At 52.9% G+C, this 21,702-nt stretch overlaps 1 protein-coding gene across 1 annotated transcript in view; it reads left to right on the forward strand.

Annotated features, from left to right (window-relative positions):
- Positions 1-21,702, forward strand: part of Crocc2 (ciliary rootlet coiled-coil, rootletin family member 2) — a 57,890-nt gene that overhangs the window by 31,135 nt on the left and 5,053 nt on the right. Inside the window, exons 19-29 of the mRNA XM_021176114.1 lie at positions 532-708; positions 3,791-3,904; positions 7,136-7,279; positions 10,696-10,913; positions 11,430-11,589; positions 11,949-12,116; positions 13,300-13,654; positions 13,877-14,058; positions 14,851-14,971; positions 15,639-15,772; positions 21,435-21,533. Coding sequence (XP_021031773.1) covers positions 532-708; positions 3,791-3,904; positions 7,136-7,279; positions 10,696-10,913; positions 11,430-11,589; positions 11,949-12,116; positions 13,300-13,654; positions 13,877-14,058; positions 14,851-14,971; positions 15,639-15,772; positions 21,435-21,533 — 1,872 coding nt within the window. The remainder of the gene's footprint in view (positions 1-531; positions 709-3,790; positions 3,905-7,135; positions 7,280-10,695; positions 10,914-11,429; positions 11,590-11,948; positions 12,117-13,299; positions 13,655-13,876; positions 14,059-14,850; positions 14,972-15,638; positions 15,773-21,434; positions 21,534-21,702) is intronic.

The following is a 21,702-nucleotide window of genomic DNA, read 5'->3' on the forward strand; positions in this document are numbered from 1 at the left end:
GGCTGTACCACTCACTAGTTAGGCCCCTGGGGGTATTCTGTGTCACATCTTGTTCTTCACCCAAACATCCACCCACCCATCCATCCGCCCATCCATTCATCCATCCATCCATCTGTCCATCTATCTATCCACACATTTACCCATCCATATAGACACACACCCACCTATCTATCCATACAACCATCTAAACACATCCATCCATCCTCCATCTATATGATGAATATCCATTGACTTGTCCATCCATCTGTCTGTCCGTCCATCCGTCCATCCATCCATCTGCCCATGCCCCTGCACCACTGGCACATGGTAGAGATTCAGGAGCACCTTAAGACCTGCTAGATTTTAGTAGATGCTGAGACCCATAGAGACCCTTCTCAGCTTCTGTTTGGGAGACCCTATAGAGAAGACAGAGAGTTAATGGCTGGACCACCAACTCCTAGCTCTTCAGAAGCTAGAAAGTTTAATTCAGAGCCTCCAGCGCCAACCTGTCTCCCATTCCTGATCTCACAACCTATCCTCTGCCTTGGCCAGGACACCCTCAGTTTATCACTGGCAGAGGAGAAAGAGGCGGCTGCCCGGTGGATGGAACAACAGAAAGAGCTGCTGACAAGAAGTACAGCCGACAGGGAGGCATTGCAGGGGGAGATTCAGAACCTGAAGCAGGAGCGAGACGAGAGCCTCCTTCAGCTGGAGCACGAGATGCAGCAGGTGATGCAGCTGGGGCATCGGGGTCCTTACCCGCCTTACTTTCTTCTTGGCCACAGCACCAGGGCTGCACTGAAGCCTCCACAGCTTTGTCTGCTGCATGAATGCTGGTGAACAGACATCCACCCACCTACTCATCCATCTATACACCCATCCATTTAGCCACATGCCCATATGCCAGTCATCCATCTACACATTCACTCATTATCCTGTGTACCAACATACATATATCTATACATTTATATATTTCCTTGCATGTCCATCCCACCTGACCATCCATCCATTTAAATGTTCTTACATTTACTTATCCATCTTCCTTCTACTTACTTGACTAAACATCTTTATTTCTATGCTCACAGATCTCTAATCACATACATGGCCACCCAAAAATATACACAGGAATCCATCCACCCATACATTAACTTGCCCAGCCAGGCATCTGTCAACTTACGTGGCCATCCACCTATCTACCCACTGAGGTGTCCTTCTGACTAGCTACACTGTCAGCTATCCATCCATGTGTCTGTCAGCTCCCTCACCCAGTCAGCCAGTCACCCATCAATTGCAGGGTTCAGCCACATAGCTCTCATCCAACCTGACCATTCCTCCACCCCACAGGTCTAGATGCTGAGTCTAAAAGGTTATCCTTGAGCCCAGGCTTCTCCAAGGAAATGGGCCACCATAAAGAATTCATTGCTGAGTAAATTGAACAGAAAAGTGTACACATACACACACACATACACACACACACAGTATGCATGCCATCACAATGAGCAAGGACAATGACCTCCTTGCATCAATCACAGATTGCAAGGAGAAGATATGGGTGGACAGAAGAGGTGGGGTTTATTGTCAGATTGTGCCTCTAATTGACTGTCAGCATCCTAGAGCACAAGCTCTTACAATCCTGTTTGACTGGTAGGAGATTGAGATGTGCACGTGTTGATCTCCTGCCCGAAGCCACACAGAGTACCTCTGGGCATGGGAGCCATGGTTTTAGCTGTATGCCTCTCTGTGTCCTGTGCTGGAGGAAGCTGAGGCATTGCCAGAGGGGCAGGGTGCTGAGACGGGAGCAAGCAGCTGGGATGAGAACATTCAGGGGTGTCTGCGATGTATGTGTCTGTGTGGCCGCCAGAATCTGTAGGAGCTAGATGGCTAGAAACGCAGAGGAGTCCTGAAGGTCCTACACACCAGGTTCAAGTAATGGAAAGCACGGGCTAGTCCTGAGCAGGAGTAATATAAAGGTGTCTGAGTCATAAGGCTGGAGTCGGGGAGGCCAGAGAGAGCCTGAAACTGATGCTGCATCTGTGGAGGATCCAGAGCCACTTGGAACTCAGCAGCATCATATATATATGAGTATATGATGATATACTCTCATATACACGGGTATATGAGAAAGGACTCTGGGAGGCAGCATGTATGGGGCACGGGCAGTCCCTCACTGCCACCTGAGACCACCCACCAGGCCATACCACCTATTCTCATCAGACTGTAGCTCCCTGGTTTCACAAACAGCCCCTAAGAGAAAAGATTCCGTGAAAGAGGAGAACAGGCTACGAAGACAGCTTCCAGTGGTTTCTCAGGACCCACAGCATGGCCACAAAAACATTGTGCTCTAGTGCTAGGATACAGAAAGCCAGGCATGTGGGCAACGGTCACCACAGCAGCCAGTGGGCTTTTCCTGGCTCTCTGCCCCTCATGCCAGGCTGCCAATGTGAAGAAGCATTCCATGTGGGGAAGACCTGCATGCCGTACCTCCTGGAGGGAACTGACGTCGTTCATGCTTCGGGAGACCTCAAGCAAGAAGAGAGAATCTGCATGGACCGAACCTGAAAGAAACAAGACAGCTGATGATGAAGCACCAAGTGCTCTGCTGGGCCTGAACTGGGACCTGCTACCTCATTGCGGTGAAAGCCACACTCTGTCCTTCAGGACGTTTTGCCTAAAATGCCAACAAGTATTTTCTTGCCGTGCCCATTAGTGGAGAAGGCAGATCAAGGTCCCAAGCTTCAGAGGACTCACAGGCCAAGGGTGGGCAGGTTCCCAACACAAGATGAAACAAAGCAAGCCAAGAGGGAAAGAGTCTGTGAGGAGCACAGTTCTGTTTTGTTTTGTTTTGTTTTGTTTTGTTTTGTTTTGTTTTGTTTTGTTTTGTTTTGTTTTGTTTTGTTTTGTTGTTTAATTGTTCAAAATATGGAGTGTGGCGGGTGGGCAGGGTTCCTGCCTCACCACCTCTCTTCCTCGGAGACTCTTGTCATTCTTCAATTTATCAGCAATGCAACCCATCCTAGCTGCCAGGGGTCTGTGCAGACCCCAAAGGTTAGAGGTACAGAGGCTGGAAGCTGAGGGGGTGCTCCCCTTTATCCATACTGGTAACCAGAATGGCTACAAGAGTGGGGAATGTTCCTACCCTCAACTAGGGATTCAGCAGAAGGGCTGGAACACTAAGGAAGATGCTATGCTTGCTGCCATAGTTCTTATGTCAGACATTGCAACTAGGGCAAGCCAGAGAACCAGTTTGATTTCAGCTTCCAGTTCTCCCAGAGAACCAGTTTGACCCATCACTCTCCCAGCCTGTCTGTGTTCACCAACCAGGACTCTCCCAGAGCTGGTATCCAGGGATCTTGGGGCTCCCTTGCCTGGCATTATCAATGATCCAAATGAGACATGGCTGAAGTCTGTTTCCAGACCCACCGCCCTGGAGCTGGATCTCTCTGAGTCCTGCTCATGCCCTTACTGAGCCGGGCATTCCCGGTTTTAGTGCTGTTGGTGGCTTCTTGCTCACTGTAGGAAGCCGTTACCCAGAACAATAGGAAATCATGATACGCCTGTCTGCCTGATGAAAATCAGGATTCTCACCATGGAAAGTCGGGAGCCGCAGGAAGGCTTGCTGGGCACCCAAAGGGAGGGTGGAAGATGGAGTATGTCAGGAGGTATGAGCTCAGGCCATCATTTGCCCGGTGGCAGAGCATGCAAACAAAAGCTGGTAATCCAGGCAGGGAACTTAGGGGAGCATTCTGTTGTGCCTCAGAAGGAGCCCCAGTTCCCCAGCTCCCTCACACGTACTCTCTTTCCTCATGTTCAGGCCCTGTCTCTGAAGGATGCAGAGAAGAGCCTGCTGAGCAAGGAGCTCTCTGGAGCTCACCGGGAGCTGGAACGGGCCCGGCAGGAGGCCCAGAACCAGCAAGTCCAAGCTGAGGTGAGCCCCACTGACAGATTCTAGCCAAGGACCAGACAACTGCCTGGTCATGGGTAGCCAAGCAAGTCCTGGCAGGGCCCCCGGAATAGTCCCTTTCTGTCTGGCCCTGGAAGTAGAGTCCCCTCTTTGTGACTTCATGAGTGTTGTGTCCCCCTGGTGCTGGAAAAAGCTACAATCTCAATGGCAGAAATAGCCAAGTGATTATGACTGTGTGTGACCCAGTCCCTGCCTATGGTGGCTACAGGCACTGGATCTGGTGCTCCCAGGAATCAGAGCTGATCAAGACTGACAAGCTGGGTAGCAACAGCTAGGGGAGGATTAAACTCCTTCCTTCTGATCCACACAGCACGATCTTTGCCTGCCTGTGCTCAAGCTGATTCTAGTGAAGCCCATTTGTGGGCAGACATAGATCTACTCCTGCCCACTGGTGGAGATGGCCTGTAAGTAAGGAGCTGTGACAGTCCCTGTGGCCAGCCTTTGACTCTTAGGCAGCTGCTCTGTTGCCCACGTGGACAATGAGAGCAGACCACCCAGCTGGAATGGGAGGCAGGTGTGTGGAGGGGACAAGGCCTTGGGAAAGTTGTCCTGGTGATGCTGACGGATGAAGGCAGGGGCTGATCCCCGGTGCTGTGTGGTAGGAAATGGTATGGCAATGAGGTGTGACACCCCGTTCCCCCCAATATACACACTTGTTGCAGGATTTTCTCTGTCCAATAACATTAGGGCAGTGGCAGACCTGTGATTGGACAGGAAAAGGGAGGCAGAGCTAGGAGTTTGGGGGGCAGGGGGAGATAGAGAGGTAGCAGGAGGGGAGAAGTAGAGAAGCCAACATGGAGGCAGATGAACAGGAAAATGATCCTGATCCCGCATGGTTTTAAACAGTCACAAGTAGCTAAGATTTTTCACAAGGTTAGAATAATTGGGTTAAAGCTTTATCTTTATCAGCTGGTTCCAAAATTATTGTACTGGCATCTTATAAATTGTGGTCTTATTGTTATATAAATCTGATTGGATAATTAAGCTTTAAGAGTCATGTTTCTACTGGGTAGCTAGGTGTTTTGATGGCTGATTGTGGAGGGTGGGGGGCGTTGCGTGGAAGCGAGAGGAACTCGCTTGCTCAGTGGTGAGAGAGAACACACCCATGCAGGACCCTGCCAGGGCATAGTGTTGTGGCCCGCCAATACCTGTATTAGAGTGAGAACACAGACCAGTAGGGCAGGAAAGATGGCAGACTGACTTTTGTAATATTTCCCGCAACACACTCTGACCACCCCCATCACAGAATAGGATGGGGTACCCAGTCCCCAGGAGCTTCCCCTGGCTCCTGTCCCCTCTGCTCCATGTCCTCTCACACCTAGTGCCTCACCAGGGCCGCACAGCACGTCCCTGGCACAGGCCTGGAGTGGTCCTCAATCTGTGCCTACACTCTTCCTATCACGCCGAACCCTTACCTGTCTCCTCCCTATGGGTAGGAAAGCATCCTGAGACCCTGGAAGCTGCCATCTCCTGCTCATAGACTGGCCTCCGCAGGAGCCAACCCTGGCTTCTGGAGCCTTCTTTCATGCTGGCCAAGTCTCCCTCTGGGCTAGGGACCAGGCCTTCTAGCCAGCAGGGCTCCTCTGGGAGCTCATTAAGGGTTCTTTTGCCACCTCAGCTTAGAAAATGGAAATTAAAACCCACTGAGAGAGGGGAAGTGCAGCCAAGGAACCCCAGCTGTGGGGTGACATGGCACTGAGCCACTGATGGGTGGAGGGGCCCTCTGGCCTGAGTCATCACTGCCTCTAGGAGCTGGTCCCCAAGATTCACAAGGAACTGCAATCTCACTGAGCAAGCACTTCTGAACTATGTGGGCACCGGGCCATGGCCTGGGTATCCTAGGGGCACCGAGCCATGACCTGGCCATCCTAGGGGCACCGAGCCATGACCTGGCCATCCTAGGGGCACTGGGCCATGGCCTGGGTATCCTAGGTGCACCGGGCCATGGCCTGGGTATCCTAGGGGCCAGTTGAGAAGGAGGGGAGGGGCCAAGGACCAGAGCAAATGGTGGGGCTGATGGCAGCCTCTCTACAGCAGTAACCCCAGATGGTGGCCTGCAGAATGCAGGTGCAGGAGTGGGGGTCTCCATGTAGTACTGGTGCCTCTGTGTAGCACCGCAGGCTCTGGAGGGTCCCTGAAGCCACTGATAACCCGGCTCTTCTGCCAAGATGGTTCCATCCCCAGTCTGGCACAGTAGCCTATGGGGGGAATGAGTGTTTTCTTCCAAATGCTGAGGACCTTAGAGTCCTGTCAAAGAAGCACATAGGCCTAGGAAGGACCCTAGAGTGAGTGGGGAAGAGCCCTACGGGCCTCAGTACTAGAGTGTCAAGGTGAGCACACTAACATCTTTGTGGACAAAGAAGTGCTTCAAACTGAGCCTGGGAGTGGCGCCTAGAGGACCCCTGACTCCTTTGGGTGCTCATCAGTCAGGAGACCCCAGGAGAGGCGATTATAGACTGTGACATGACAGGGCAGCAGACCTGGGCTGAACTGAGTTTCCAGCACCGTCACAACCACAAAGCTACCATGGCAGCATTCCGCAGATGTGACTGCACACATATGTTTAGAGATTGCAGGGTGGAAGATGTCCCCTGTTGTCACCTACCCACTGGGAAGTTCAAGAAGCCAGGTGCTGGGTGGACAGGACACATATGGTGATCAGTACCCAGTCCCTTACCACAGCTCTCTATTGGAGTGTGGCCTTCTCGCCCCACACAAGCCAACATTGACCATACTGAATACTGTAGGTCTCAGAGCCGGGACTTAGAATGCTCCATGTCCAGCCAGAGCTGGGTGACCCAAGTGACCAGAAAGCTGCATTGGGGGGTGGAGGCTCATCCCAGATCCATTGCCTGGCCAGGTGACCCCACACGCGAATGCCACTGAGACCAGGGCATCTTGACTTGCTAAGCAGTTGCTCCTGCCCCCTCTCCACATAAAATGGACTGAACAGGAATGCCAGGCAAAAAGGGACACCTGAGCCCCCAAGCCAAGCCACGTTCACTCACTTGCCATGGACATTGCTTGGGGATCCCTGAAGAAAAGCCAAGAGCCGTGACTATGGGGCCTCGGAGCACCAGCTCTGGCATGTGGAGCTTATCAGAGCTTTCACCCCACATGCTCGTCTCAAGGCCTGACAGTCAGGTCTCAGACCAGCCTCCCTCAAACCCAGTGGTCTCCCCACCCCCCACCCAGGCTACCATTACCACCATGACCAAAGAGCTGAGAACCCTCCAGGTCCAGTTTGAAGAGGCCATCTCCACCCACCAGAGAGAAGCTGACACTCTAAGGGAGAAGCTCCGTGAGATAGCGGCCGAGCGAAGCAGCGTGAGGAGAGAGGTGAGACGGGGTCTCTAGAGGAGCGTGAGGAGGACCCTGAGAGAGCAGGGATGCAGGAGGAGGGAGAACATCCCAGGGCCAGGAGGAGACAAACGACTGCCCCCATTCAGTCTGGCAACCAGAGGCATCTCTCAGAGTAGCGAAATGGCACCTGGCTCCTGACCTCAGCTGGAAAAAGCTGTCCCTGGCCTAATTGAAGGTATTATTTCTAGCCCAGAGTCGTAGATCTGGCTTCAAAAGGACTAGACCTGACAGAGCAGAGCCATTACTGCGAGAAAGCAAAGCTACCATAGCTTGCTATGAGATGTGAGGCCCCATCATGGCCACTACCAGTCCTGCCTCACCCCAGAAAGGCCACAGAGCACCTCACCTGTGCTCCTGTTGGGATAGCTAAAGGCTGACTACCCAAGGAGGCTAGCCATGGACAACTGGCTAGAAGCACATAGCACGGGCCCCAGTGCCTCCACAGCCTAACCTTCACTTCTACACAGTTCAGGGACTGGGACTCAGATGTAGGGAGCTGTATCCTCCCAAAGCCTGTTGTCTGAGAGGCCACTGTGACCCAGGGGTGGGAGAGCTCTAGCTAAGAAATCTATCCACCTAAGGAGCCATGGGGAATCCCTGGAGAGTTAGGCTCTGCCTGCATAAGAGGCCTAGACTCCATATTGGATGGAGTAAAGTGGAAGGAAGCTGAGTTTAGGAAGCCCGGGGAACAAAGGCAGGAGAAGTAGGATAGTGGTGGGATTTTCAGGGACAGTCATTGGCCCTGATGCTCACACCAGGGCTCCAGGAGCCTCATGATCATGACAGGGTGAGGGGCAGTCTTAGGAGGGGCCAGAGGAGGCCACAGCTAGGCCAGGCAGGGGCCCAGCGGGCAGCAGATGGAAAGGTGTTTCTGAGGAGTTCTGACAGGACTTGGGGGCGCCTGGGGGAGAAGCAAGGGCAGGAGGGTGTGTGGACTGAGATGGAGGGGGGGTCAGCCAGAACCCAGGTGGGGCCTGTGGGGACAAAGCGGCCTCACAGCTCCTGGGCTGTGTGCCAAGGCTGGCAGGCAGGGCAGCTGGCCTGGTGTGGTGAGGAGAGGGCTCTCCCTCCCCAAAACACCCCAAGGGGCCGGCCAAGAGCCCGGGAGAGGAAGAGAGCATGACTGAACATGACAGGCTGTTTATATTGGCCCCAAAGAGAGAGTTCCTTCCAACAGATTTCAAAGTCAGGCCTGGTCAGCGGCCACATGGAGAAGCGAAGTGCGATTTCAAAACCGGGGACAGAGAGGGAGGGATCTGGAGAGGGGGCCTCGCTCACTCTGGAGAGATGAGGGCCATAAGCTTCAGGGCAAGGTCGAGTTTTCAGGAAGGAAGCCTCCCAGAAAGTGATAAGGGTGACAGGTATCTGAAAAGGTAGAAGACCAGGTGGGAAAGAGATGATTGCAGGAAGGAATGAACAGAGGAGTGTCCCGGGTGCCAGGTTGGCTCAGAATTTCCCCGCTCTCAAACCGGAGCACTTTGCAGACCTTCTTGGGGGTCTCACATGTGTAAATATGCACACACATGTAGACCTGCATGTTGATACCTCCCACCTGTGTGTACATTTAAGATGTAAATCTATGAATGCATATACACGCTAAGGTGTATGCATACTAAGCAATGTGTTTACGCACATCCCATGCATTCCCATACACACGTGTGGGGCTCACATATGAAAGCCCATAAGGACACTGCAAAAATATACACATGTGCATGTAGGTGATCAGCAAACACACATGTGCATTATACATCTATTATACATGTGTAAACAGGCATTCACACACATGCACACATATCCTTTGGGTGTGCGCCAAAGCACACGTGAATCCCTTTGCTTGCGTATGCATGCATGTATGCACACACAGGCCACCCCACTGCTGCACCCCTCCCCTGCTTGCCTCACTGCCCTGCTCCCTGCAGAGCTCTGGAGTTGCCTCCCTGCAAGAAATTTCAAAAAAGACTGTTTATACAACTTCTAGTAAAGAAATAATTATAATAATCACATTAAGCGATTTGGCTGTAAAATTCCTGCAAAAGGAATGGATGTCCTTAGGAGGGGGTGGGTGGGGTGCTGGACAGCGGGGGAGGAGGTGGCCTGGCAGCAGGGGGGCCCTTCCCCCATTTGTTTTGCTTATTTTCATCTCCTCTGCTCCGGGAAATGAGTGCAGCTCCTTTTATGATGGACAGGCCCTTTCCCTGGTCCTTGACCTTCTGGGTGAATTCTGCTGAGCTCAGCGGAAAATGCTCTGCACGGTTGTGGCTCCCACATGTGGGGGGTGGGAGGGGAGCAGTGGGGAGGCCCTGGCCCTTCCCAAAAACAGAACAACAATAACAGCGGGCGGACTCTGGAGCCAGGCCGGCCAGGGGCCTGGACAATGTCCCATGAAAACAGCCAGCGACGAGGGGTTTGCTTTTGGCAAACCAGCCACTCAACACCACTGAGTTCTTGTGGCTTCCTCTCTCAGCATGTCCCTGCTGGCTTCCTCCACCTCCTCCCCGGGGACACTTGGGAGCCAGGATGGAGCCTTCTCTGAGGCTTCTAGTCAGAGTTGTAGGTTGGGACTCAGAGGCCTCAGCACGTTCATACCCCAGAGTGGACTGACCCTCCTCCACATCCCTCTCCCCAGAAATGCCTCACTCCTCAGGGCAGGAAACCAAGTTCGGTACCCCCTGCAGTGTGTCGGCACTATCCCATGTTTCCAGCGTGAGCGAGCGGGTAGCTCATCCTGTGAGCCACGGGCCAGTCAGCAAGAGATGGGAACTTATTCCCGTGGCCCTTTGCCCTCCCTGGGTCAGCTCACAGAGGTACCAAGTGGCCTCCCTTGCATTTGAAGGTATCCATGTTCCTATGGGTTGAGCCTTGCCTTAAAGCCACCTACTTCAGCAGCAGAGCACCCTGGCCTGAGAGGCTCTGAGCCTGCTGGAGAATTTGGAGGGCATAGATACCTGAGATCTGAGTCCCCTATCTCTTGCACTCTTAGGAGAAGATGAGCAGTAGGTCGGAAGGGGATGACTGTGCAGTTGTTGGTGCTAAGCACCAGGCTGCTGACCAACTACCTACATAGTTACCCAAAGGGAGGAGCAGCTCCTGGGTTAGTGGGTAGGAAGGGCTATCAATAATGGCCCTTCCTGATGTGTGGACAAAGTCATGTCCTGGGCAGGCCTTTGCTGACCACCGATCAACATCCTAGATTTCTTCAGAGTGAACATAGGAGGAGACAGGCTATCTGGACCATGTACCCCAGTGATCTGCTTTCTTTTTCAAGAGTTGGATGACTCAGGAATACCCAGTCAGAGTCAGATTTCTGTACCCACTCAGGTTCCTGGAGCCGCTGCCTGTGCAGCCACAGCCCGTGGTCCCCAGCTGGTCACTAGAGCACATTTCTCCCTTAGGCTGAGGAGCTGCAGGCACAGCTGAACGTGGCTCACGAAAGGCTGGCTGAACTGCGTCAAGAACTTCAGGACAGTGAAGAGAGTCGTGAGGGGCTACAGAGGGAGGCCTTGGAGGCTCGCCGGGCACTGGAAGATGAGGTTCAAGAGAAGGATGTACTGCAACATTCCAACACTGAGCTGCGGGCCTCCATCCACAGGGCTGAGCAAGAGAAAGCCAGGTATCACAGTTACCCTATAGAGTAGTTAGGGGGGAGCCTGCAGCCCCGCTATTCAGCCTGGCCATCGTGACAGGGCAGGGCAGGGGTGGCAGCCTATGAGCTGGGCCAGAAAGACAAAGGCAAACTTCAGCTGCCCAGTTTTAAGTTCCTACAAATGAATGTCAACCTATATAGAGAGGCTAGGGACCAGGTCAACCTGTTCGTATCCTTAAGGAGTTCCCATCTAGCAGGTCTAACAGGCCAGGGAACCAAAGTCCCTGTGAGTGACTCGGAAAGCTACGCTAGTCATGTGGTCTCTGGGGGTGTTATAGAGAGGTACACAAGGGTGAGCTAAAGAGAAGCTGCGTGGGGAAAGGGAACAGAGCCCACACTTCTGGCCATTAAGGTTTGGATAGACTCTGAGCCCTCCAGAGGTTGTCTTATGGCAGCATGTAACATGTAGAGCACAGAGGGCAGATCCCCAGGAGTTCTGGGAAGCTCTCAGCCCGGGGTCCAGCCAGCCTATGGCCTGCTCAGTTTGAAGAGGTCCAAGGAGGAGCAGGAGCAGAAGCTGCTGTTGCTTCAGGAGGCCCAAGTGGCAGCTCAGAAGGAAGCCTATGAGCTGAGGACCAGGCTGCAGGAGTTGGAACGGGCCCAGAGAGATACCCGTCGCAAGCTCCAGGAGCGCCACAGACAGGTGAGGGGACATCCACAACCCACAGCCACCTGCCCTGTCCTCTCGTCAGTTCCTGCCTCATAGCCATCCTGGATATCAGTTTCTTACTCCTACCCTTTCTGTGGAACGACGCTGGCCAGAGCCACTTCTCTGGTAAGAGCCATAACTAACTCAAGGCTGCCTCCCATGCTCCCAGGCTATAGCCTACATAAAGAGGAGTCCTGGGTGTAGGTCTGCAGAGTAGGAGAGGTTGAATTCCAAGCCCTCTGCCCAGAACTGATGTGCCATGAATAGGGACAGCTCCTCAAATGGAAGACATGTGAGAAGAGGTAGAGGCTGTTGAGGCTTCTCAGTCGCTGACCCCTCAGCCCTGCCCCTAGGTAAGGACACTGGAAGCTGAGAACCAGAGGAAGAGACAGGAGGTGAGTGACCTGCAAGCCCAGGTCTCAAGGGATGCACAACATCGGCGGAAGAACCTACAGGAGTCACTAGAGCTGCAGAGGCAGGTAGCTGAGGCCCAGGCTGCCCATGATGGCATCCAGAAGGAGGTAGGAAAGCTTTTTGTCCCTCTTAGGGGGAACACTGAACTCTGGTCCAGCCTGGGACCAAGACAAGATCCATTGGAACACCTATGGGGAAGGTAGGAGGCAGTGTGTGCAGATGATGGAAAGAGACTGGGATGCCCATTCTCTCTGTCTCCATCCAGCATCTCTGTGATAACGGTGTGCAGCAAGAGGCAAGTGAAAGGGATGAGGGCAAAGGGGTTGATTACAGCCATGACCTCTTAATTTCCCCAGATTTGTTGTAGAAAAGAGCCAGATAGGACAGAGTTCTGGGTGGGAGCCAGGTAGAGAGGCTTCAGGACACTGAAGTAATGCCTAGGCCCTTGCCCGTCCCCATCACACATGCCCGACCCCTGCACCAATGTCCCCATGCCCTTGACTCATGTAGCCCCTATGCCAGATCCTGAGCCACTATACTCAGCCACAACCAGGACTGTAGTTCAGTATATTAAAGGTACCACATGCCACCAAGGAACAGAGGGGCCTTTCTGAGCTCAGCAGCCCCCCAGCTTTCAGACCCAAACTGCATGCCTGGCTGTCTTGAACACCAGTCATGCCTAGAATGTGGGGGGCTTAGCTCCCGAGCCCATGTGACCCGGAATGACCTCAGCCGCACACCTCCTTCTGTGAATAAGGTCATTGTTATGCTGCAGCCACCCAGAAAGGGGGATGAGGCCAGGCCCCCTGCTCTGGCTCTGTGGGAGAGAGCAGGCTTCCTCTTCCCCGAAGCCAGTACATTCCCTGTTCATGCGTGCACAAGTATGTAGGGAGCAGCCCATAGCGAGAAATATAACAAAGCACACTTTGGCCATGAGTAGGCTCTGCAGCAGCAGATGAAGAACAGTGGCTGAGCTGGGTCCCTAGCTGGAGAGGGCAGCCAGTCTTTGACCCTAACTGAGACTTTGCAGCCAGCCAGCAGAGCCTTCTGCTGCTAAAGGACATGCCACCATGCTGAGGGACAGTCCTCATCTGACTCAGGTATATCTGCCTGCTAAACACACTAGGAGGCAGGTCTAGGGTCCCTTCCAGCTATAACCTGTCTTGGGATGATCCTGAGAGTCATCAAAACATATACTGAACACGGTTTTCCCACTGGCTTGGCTAGACCTTTGGTCAGCCAGCCTAGATATCAGAAGCCTACATCTGAGCCCCAACATCCTTCCTCCAGGTTCTAGGGCTACAGCAGAAGTTGGCAGAAGTAGAGGCTTCAGGGGAGACCAGGGCAAAGCAGCTGGAGGGGCATCTTTGTGAGAGCCAGAGGGCTGAGCAGACCCTGCAGGCTGAGCTGGGCAGAATCACCAGGAAGCTACAGCAGGCCAGCAACCAGGCTGACAGCCTTCAGAGAAGCCTGGACAATGCCTGTAGCCGAGTCCACGTCTTGGAACAGGAGCTGGCCAAAGCTGAGAGTGCTAGGCGTAATGCAGAAGCTCAGCTGGGCCGGCTGTGGTCCACACTCTGCAGTGGCCTAGGCCAAAGTCAGAACCTCTTGGCCTCTCCAAAGAGGCCCCATTCTCCCACAACAGGTAAGTGTTTTCCATTCGGTTTTGTACCCAACCCAAGTATCCCAACCTCTCCCTAGGCCTCATGGCCTACGTAATAAGGAGGCTGGGCCAGTCCTAACAACTTTAGGATCTGTGCTTACTATACCCTTGCTCCCTGCTCTAGAGGCAGGAGCCACTGAAAGAGAAGCACAGGATATCTATGTCTGCCTCTACCCACATTCCCTCGGCTCTCGCCTCCTGCAGGCAGCTCCCAGACTCGTCCTGGACGGCAAAGGGCCAGTCCCCCTACTAGATCCTACTCTCCTGCCCGATGGTCCTCGCCTGTACCTGTGGATCCTAATTCGGAGGTCATCATCGATGTGGCCTTTGTAAGGGATGCCCTGAGAGACCTGGTGCAAGGGCTTCTGGAGGCCCAGCAGGAACGGGTAGGATAGGAATAAGGTCTTCCAAACCCTTCCAAAGATGGGACTCTGGGAGGCACGAAGGGGCTCAGTCACTCACTCAAGACTGCTATTCCCCTGTCTGACCATCGCCGACGCACCAAGACCCCAGAAAGCACACTGTGGTCAGTTTTTTAAACTGCACTGTGGTGACAAACACCAGGCATGGCTCCACCTCTCAGACCTAGTTGCCTCCCACGCTATTCTTCAGAGTAGGCAGCAAATGCTGTGGGGCTCACCCTGCTGAAACAGTCCATGGGCAGAGGACACCTGGCCAGGACACCTGAGTGTCCCCCACAGTCTCTAACATGGGGATACTCTCCCCTACAACGACTCACTGATGCCTGTGGTCCCAGTACTCCACCAGGCACATGGTGGCTGTCCCCTTATGACTCCCTCGGGAACAAATGAGCTTGGAACAGACAGAGAATCACAGGGTTCACAGGGGTTGTCCCCTCTTTTCTTTGAGCCTCCTCTTCCCCAGTACTAGACCTGGGGGGAGGGGGTTTCTCGGCTCTAATCCTTGGCCTACTGTTCTGGCCCCCTATGGTCACCCCTGGCAGTTCCCTTGCCCTTTCTCCAGCCTCTGTGCGTTCCTGGGCTGGTGTGTAAGCTCGGCTACCTACTATAGCTGTCCTTCACTAGAGACTGTGGCCCACCTCATCCCATGACCCTTCCCCATGTGCTAAGGGCTAGACTAGGAGCTGCCTGCCTGCCTCCCAACTCCCTCCCTCTTGCCTGCCATGCCACCCTGCTGAGTTCATTCTTTCTGCCTAGGACAACTCTGATATTCAGGTGGCCAGTCTGAGCAGCCAGCTGAGCGAGGCAGAGAGGGAGCGCATCCGCCTACAGAGCCGTGTAGAGCAGCTTCAGAGGGACCTAGCAGATGCAGAGGAAGGTGAACCCCTCCTTCCTATGAGGGAGCCCTTCCATGTCCCCTCCCTGCCCACTTGTAGTGTTAGGCCTTTGGAGGGCTCTAGGGTAGGCCTGGGACTGTGTCCAGTCCCCAGGGTGGCTCAGTGCCACCTTTCTCAATAGTGTCCTCCATTTAGAGGGGTGGACTCCAGCAACCTCTGGGGCCTGCTGAATCTGCCCATTCTCTACCTCCTCCAGCTTCACCTCAGGCCAGCTGCAGCTGTGCCCTCTATTTGGCACCTTCCAGAAAGCCACATGACTCCCTTGTCACCTTCTCAGAGAGGCCCTTGGCCTGGTTCTCCGCCAACTAGTTTAAATTTACTGCCCCTCACATTAAAAAATCAGTGCAGGGGTAGGGCAGCCTAGAGTCCAGAAAAAAAAAAAAAAAAGGAAAGATGGCAGGGCAAAGACAGCAGAGCAGATACAGGGATCAGTGACTCAAGGTCAGAAGGTCAAACCCAGGACCACTCCCCCAACTCCTGCTGAGACAGAGACCCTCTCCCATCACCTGTCACCCAGGTGACACTTGCCTCAGCTCACTGAGTCTACTTGCAGTCCGTGAACTGGGACAGGGCAGTGCCAAATGGCAGTTCCCCCATAGATCTGCTGCGCTTAAGAGCCTCAGGCTGCATTGCTTCTTCCCCCCACAGGCCAGCGCAGGGCAGAGAGTGCACTGCAGAGTGCCCAGGCAGCTCGGGCCCTACAGAAGGAGGCGCTCCAGAGGCTGGAGACAGAGCATCTGGCAAGTGCACGCGCTGCAGGCCAGGAGAGGAGAAGGCTTCAGGTAGGACTCCTGGGAGCTCAGTACAGGCAGATCATCACGGTCATCAGAACACGGGCCTTGGGCCCATCCCGGCAGAGTTATCTTTACAGACTGGTGAAACTGAGATCTGGTGGTGGGGACAGAGCTGGAAGGGGCTGGCAGAGCCTGGATTCCAGCCCTCCAGGTCTACACACCCATCTGAGACCACACCAACAGGCACAGGGAGACTCTGAGATCCTCTCAAGGCACTTTGCCATTACCCCAGAATAGCTTTTCATTCAGACACAAAAGGGCTGGCGTGGGACTCAAGTGTGTGTTCCCATGCTAGGTATCTTCTAGAGTTTCAATTTTAGTCCAGACCATAGGACACAACCTGACTCTGGCTTCCCTCTGCCCTCTCAGTAAAGGACACTACCACAGGCCACAGGTGTAGCAATGCATGGAATGCTGAGCTTCCCTGGGCAGGGGCATGACTCCAGGGGGTAGCTGAGGCCTTCCAAATGTTCCAAGAAGACCCAGATGTGTAGGGAAGAGCACACCCAGCTGGAAGGCCTCCCCTCAAGCATCAGGAAAGCAGGATCCCCTGAGCCTATTGCTAGAAGGATAAAGTTAGCAGCCATAGGTGGGAATAGGAATAAAAGCTACAGGTCACTTGTCCCCAAGTGACAAGGAGGATGACTGCCTTTAGGTATCATGGGTATCACAGGCTTCTATCTAAGCTTCATCTGAAAAGGCAAATACCAGGTCAAACCGATCCCCACCAACTCCACCCAGGCCTACACCCCCTTTCTCCATGCTGGGACCATGGAGGGAGTGTAGAAGGATGTGGCTTTGATGGATCCTGACAGGATCAGCCACGCACTCAGGAGATGGGGGTATCTGAGAAGTCGGGGTGGCCTACTGGGCTAGAGCTGTATTGTTTTACCTGAATGTTCACCTGTGTGTGCTTTCTGTGAACAATCCAAGCATAGCTAAAGATAGCTTATCATTTTGAAGTGGACTTTCTAAACCTTTACAAAGACTGAAATACTGCCAATGGGATGTCTTTCCTGAATTCCCCAGGATGGGGGCACGGTGTTGACATCTCCCACTCTCTCTCCTTTTAAAGACTTACTTATTTTATTTATATGAGTACACTATAACTGTCTTCAGTTACACACCAGAGGAGTGGATCGGATCCCATTACAGATGGTTGTGAGCCGCCATGTGGTTGCTGGGAATTGAACTCAAGACCTCTGGAAGAATAATCAATGCTCTTAACCGCTGAGCCATCTCTCCAGCCCCACTCCATGACTCTTTTTCTCACTATTCTTTAAGATTTATTTAATGCATATGAGTGCTTTATCGCCCACCAGGAGAGGGCATCACATCCCATAGGACTACAGTTACAGTTGTGAGCGTCCATGGGATTGCTGGGAATTGAACTCAGGACCTCTGCAAGAGCAGTCAGTGCTCTTCCACTGAACCATCTCTCCAGCCCACCTTTTTGTCATTATCAACTATTTCTATAGATATTCAGCATAGATTCCACAACATGCTCCTCCTAGTGTGGCGTCCCCACACCAGGGTACAGTGGAGAAGGGTGGTGGTTCCAGTTCAGTGCTTTGTCCTCAGTCCTACCAGACCCAAGGCTGACAGTGGCCCGCACTGCACCTCATGTGCGCAGCTGAGTGCCTGTGTTCTTCCCTCTATGTTCTTTGGTTTCTAGCCATCCTTGCCTTTTCAGGGTGTCCACCCCATTGACCAGAGCCACGGTGATGAGGTACAGTTCCCCCCCCCCAAGAATTGCATCCGTGCTCACTTCTCTGAACTTTGACTTGTGCTTTCTTGTCCATGAGAAGACAGTTCAATTCTTTGTTTCCCCTTCTTCCTCCAGCCTCCGTTCTCAGGTGTATTTCTTTGTTTCCTCTTCTTCCTCCAGCCTCCGTTCTCAGGTATTCCTCCAGGGTCATCTCAAGGGTGATCGTCGCTGGCTGTGCTCTAGGGTCCTCTCACTGCTGGGCTAGGTCCACTTCTCATGTCCCAGGGAGGGACCTTTGTCTCTTTCCTCCCTGGCTGCTCCTGCCTGTGTCGTTGCACGGAAGGCCTGTTCCTGAACCCCCTCTAGCCTAACCTCGGGGAGGCTACTTGTCATCACAAGCCCCATTTGGGCTTTGAATGTCTCTGTTCACACGTACTGCAGACCTGGGCTTTCTATCCGCTACCCGTCATAGCCTGCACTTGGCCAACCGCTTCCCATGACTTTGCAGCTTGTGACCATGAGCCTCAGGCCACAGAGAAGGTTCTCTTCTGTGAATGCCACTCTTCCGAGATCTCTTTTTCTTTGCATGTCGTTGAAGAGGGAAACTCTGGTATTGTTGGAAGTAAGAGCCAGTAGAAAGTTTATGGACCCTGTCCTGACATCAAGCCCCACAGGAAGAGAGACAGGAAGAGGTTCCAGTGGTTTCTGGTGTGAGGAGCCATGATGGCCAGCATCAGGGTAGTTACCTGCCCTTTCAAAGACCCGGGAACAAGGAGACAAAGGCCTGACTTCCTAGTGACAGTGCCATAGACAGTCCTCTGCTCCAGACTTGCCAGTGTGGAGTCCAGAGGGGCATAGTGGGCCACCCATCTGAGCCAGGTTCCCTGGGCTTTAGAGATCTGCCCTTGGAGCCTCCCCCATCCTCCCAGCCTACCCCCCGAGATGACATCACTCAGCTTCCTCCATCTGTACGAAGACTTCAATGAAGACTTCACTTTGATTGTTTTTATGGAAGTCTAAAACCTACCCATATTATGCCATCTTTTCCTCATAATCCTAGCGAAATGCCACGTGTTCCCAGCCAGTTGGAGGCCTGGGGACTATGGCTACTCTTACAGCTTCCTAGTGCCCCCTTGCTACAGCTGGCTACTTGCCCCCACAGGGTTGCCCTGGCACCCCTCCCGGCTCTGCCAAACCTAGGGCATATTCCAAAGCAAGCCCTGCATTTTATACAACTTATTTAACTTTCAGGGACTGACCCCACCCCACCCCCTCACCCACTTTGGTTCACATAAGCCAATGTGTTTGTCAAGAAAAAGTTAATTAAAACCATATTTTTCTAATTAAATGGTAGGCCATGCTATGCAAACAGTGCGACTCTTGTTTGAGAGCAATTGCTTCCCGTTGCCAGGGCTACCCCAAGGCCCAGCAGAACAAGGAGACACACAGGGCTGCCCTGAGACTCCAGAAGAGCAACAAGGCACACAAGAGTACCCTGGGGACCCAGCCCAATGACAGGACACACAGGACTACCCCAGGGGCCCAGCTATATGTACAGCCATGTCCATAGCATGAGGATATGCTCTGTCTTGTCACCGGGGCACATGCATATGGATAGGTTTCCAAGCAAAGGAAGCAAGAGTTGTTCCCTTGTGCCAAAGTGGGGAGGTTACTAATGTTCTCTGTGGACTAGCACCTGGTCACAACCCCAGAGACCCAGCAGCACCCCAAGAGTCCTTGGGCTCCTGTCCCAGGCCTCCCCTTGTAGCCCATGCATCCTCAACAGTTCCACAGGCTTTACAGAGCCACTGCTCTCTCCTGCGGACGAAAGGATGCCTCAGGACCAAGCTCTAGGGTCAAAGTCTAGATGCACCTGGCCTAGCTTGGAGACACACGGTTGCAGGGGCTCACTTTGTGGATCTGAAGCCATAGTGGCTGTCACATGTTTGCAGCTGTAATTCCTTAATGATGTCATATTTGTTTGGATTTATTTGTGCCAAGAATATTTCATGCTATGAAAAGACCCATCGAGCTTCCTGTCCTTGTCTATCGGTGAAATGATAGGTACTGCCCAGGAATTAGCTTTTCAAGAACGGTTAACTCCTGTCGTGCGCACTGACTCTTCCAGTCCTGGCCAGTCTTTGTCTTTGCCCCTTTCTTGGGCCAGTGAGTCTTTTGGGAGTTAGGCATGCCAAGAGCCTATGTACACATCTATTCAACACCCTGAGCCTCGATGGGCTCACACGCATATGTAAACGTTACAGGGATGCATGCACACAGCGGGTCACTGGGCGGAGGTGTATCTGGAATCAGGTTTCCACTGCCCTGAACTATGGCGGGCCTTTTTGTTGTTACTGTTCCTGGTGTTCTTAATCTGCCCTGGCCAACATCTGTCTAGTCAAATAATCAACTTCCATCTCTTCCCTCATGTTTATCTGGCTCACTCATTTCAGCTCCTGTCTTCAATAGTTCCATCTTCTTCATTCTCCTCTGTTGCAGTTTTCTATGGTTTTAAACTGAAAAAAGGAACCTATTGGTGTTTCAGGTTCCCTAGCTGTGGGTTGCTATGTGTCCTTCAGTAGTGTTTGTTTGTTTGTTTGTTTGTTTGTTTGGCTGGCTGGCTGGGTTTGGTTTTTTCGGTCATGTAGCCCAGGCTAGCCTCAAACTCAGTACATAACTAATGGTGACTCTGGACATCTAATTCTCCTGCCTCCACCGCCCAAGTACTTTGTTTACAGGAAGACATCACATGCCAGGTTTAGGCAGTGCTGGGGATCAAACCCAGGACTCCATGCACGCTAGGCATGTACTCTAGCAGCTAAGCTATACCCCAGACTCCCTGAGACTTTGGGTGCAAATCCTCACCCTTTCTTCCAGTTTCCCTGGACCCCTTTTGACACTTCTTGTTGCTGTGAGTCCCTTGTGCACGTGCTCCCTGGAGAGGCTGGGTCTGGTACAGAGGACAGCTTGTCTGGGTCAGTTTCATATGGGTCTCTATATGGGTGTGGGCTTGCTGATTGCTGATTGGCTGGGTACTTTGGGCTTGGCTTTGTCTGTTCACAGGGTAGATAAGATTTGAGGTGTGCCGACAGAATTTTGAAGGAGAATATTAACCATGGTGGCCGGCGTGATCAGCCAGGAGGGCTAGCACACAGTAGACAGGAGCGTGTTTGTAACTTCAGCATCTGAGGTCAGATGGATCCCTGAAGCCCGTTGACTGACTAGCTTAGTGGGGTAAATGAGGTCTAGGTTCAGTAAGATAACTCTGTCTCAAAATGCATGGAGGAGTTGGAGAGATGGCTCCGGGGCTGAAAGCACTTCTTTCGCAGAGGACCCAGGTGTGTAGGACTGACAGTACCCGCATGGTGGCTCACAACACTCTGTGACTCCAGTTCTAAGGGATCCAGTCAGAGACCTTTCTGACCTTTGCAGGCACCAGGCATGCATGTGATTTACATATATACATGCAAGCAGGCATGCATATGGTTTACATATATGCATGCAAGCTAACACTCTTATACACAAAATGAAATAAATTTAAAAACATAAACCTAAGGTAGAGAATGATCGTGGATGATATGCATCGACCTCTAGTATAGGCACATGCACCTGCACGCACACGTGCACAAGCCCATATGTGCACATACACACACACCCCTCACCCCCCAACACACATAGCCTGGTAGCCTGTTCTGTCCTTCTTAATGAAGCCAAGGGAGATTCAGAGAGTCTTCCATCCTCTGCTGGTGCAGCAACCACTAACCAGCGCACAGCACATTAACCGTGACCATTACAGCTTATTACAGCCACATAGACCTGCAGGCTCTCTAGGAGATGCCATGACTTTCATGCTTCTGGGCTCTCTCTGCTTTCCATCTCCCTCCCCCCCCTCTCCCTCTCCTGCCCTTCTCTCCTTCCCTCCCTCTCTGCTTCCCCTCCTAGGAGCAAATAGACACCCTGCATCAGGCCCTGGAAGAGAGCAGCAGGCACAGCCAGAGCCTTGCAGACAAGGGGAGGCTCCTGGAGCAGCCCCTGCAGCAGGTGAGGGGGCCCCAGGATGACAGATAGATCTGTCACCAGGAGGCAGTGAACCTGCTCACCATGACAAGACTCTGCATCCAAATACCTAATACGTTCTTCAGAATAAAAGGAGACCTATGCAGATGCCAGAGGCAGGTGTGAAGTCATGCACTGACCCAGACAGCATCCA

This window comes from Mus caroli, chromosome 1 (assembly GCF_900094665.2).
Source record: "Mus caroli chromosome 1, CAROLI_EIJ_v1.1, whole genome shotgun sequence".
In the NCBI taxonomy this organism is placed as follows: domain Eukaryota; kingdom Metazoa; phylum Chordata; class Mammalia; order Rodentia; family Muridae; genus Mus; species Mus caroli.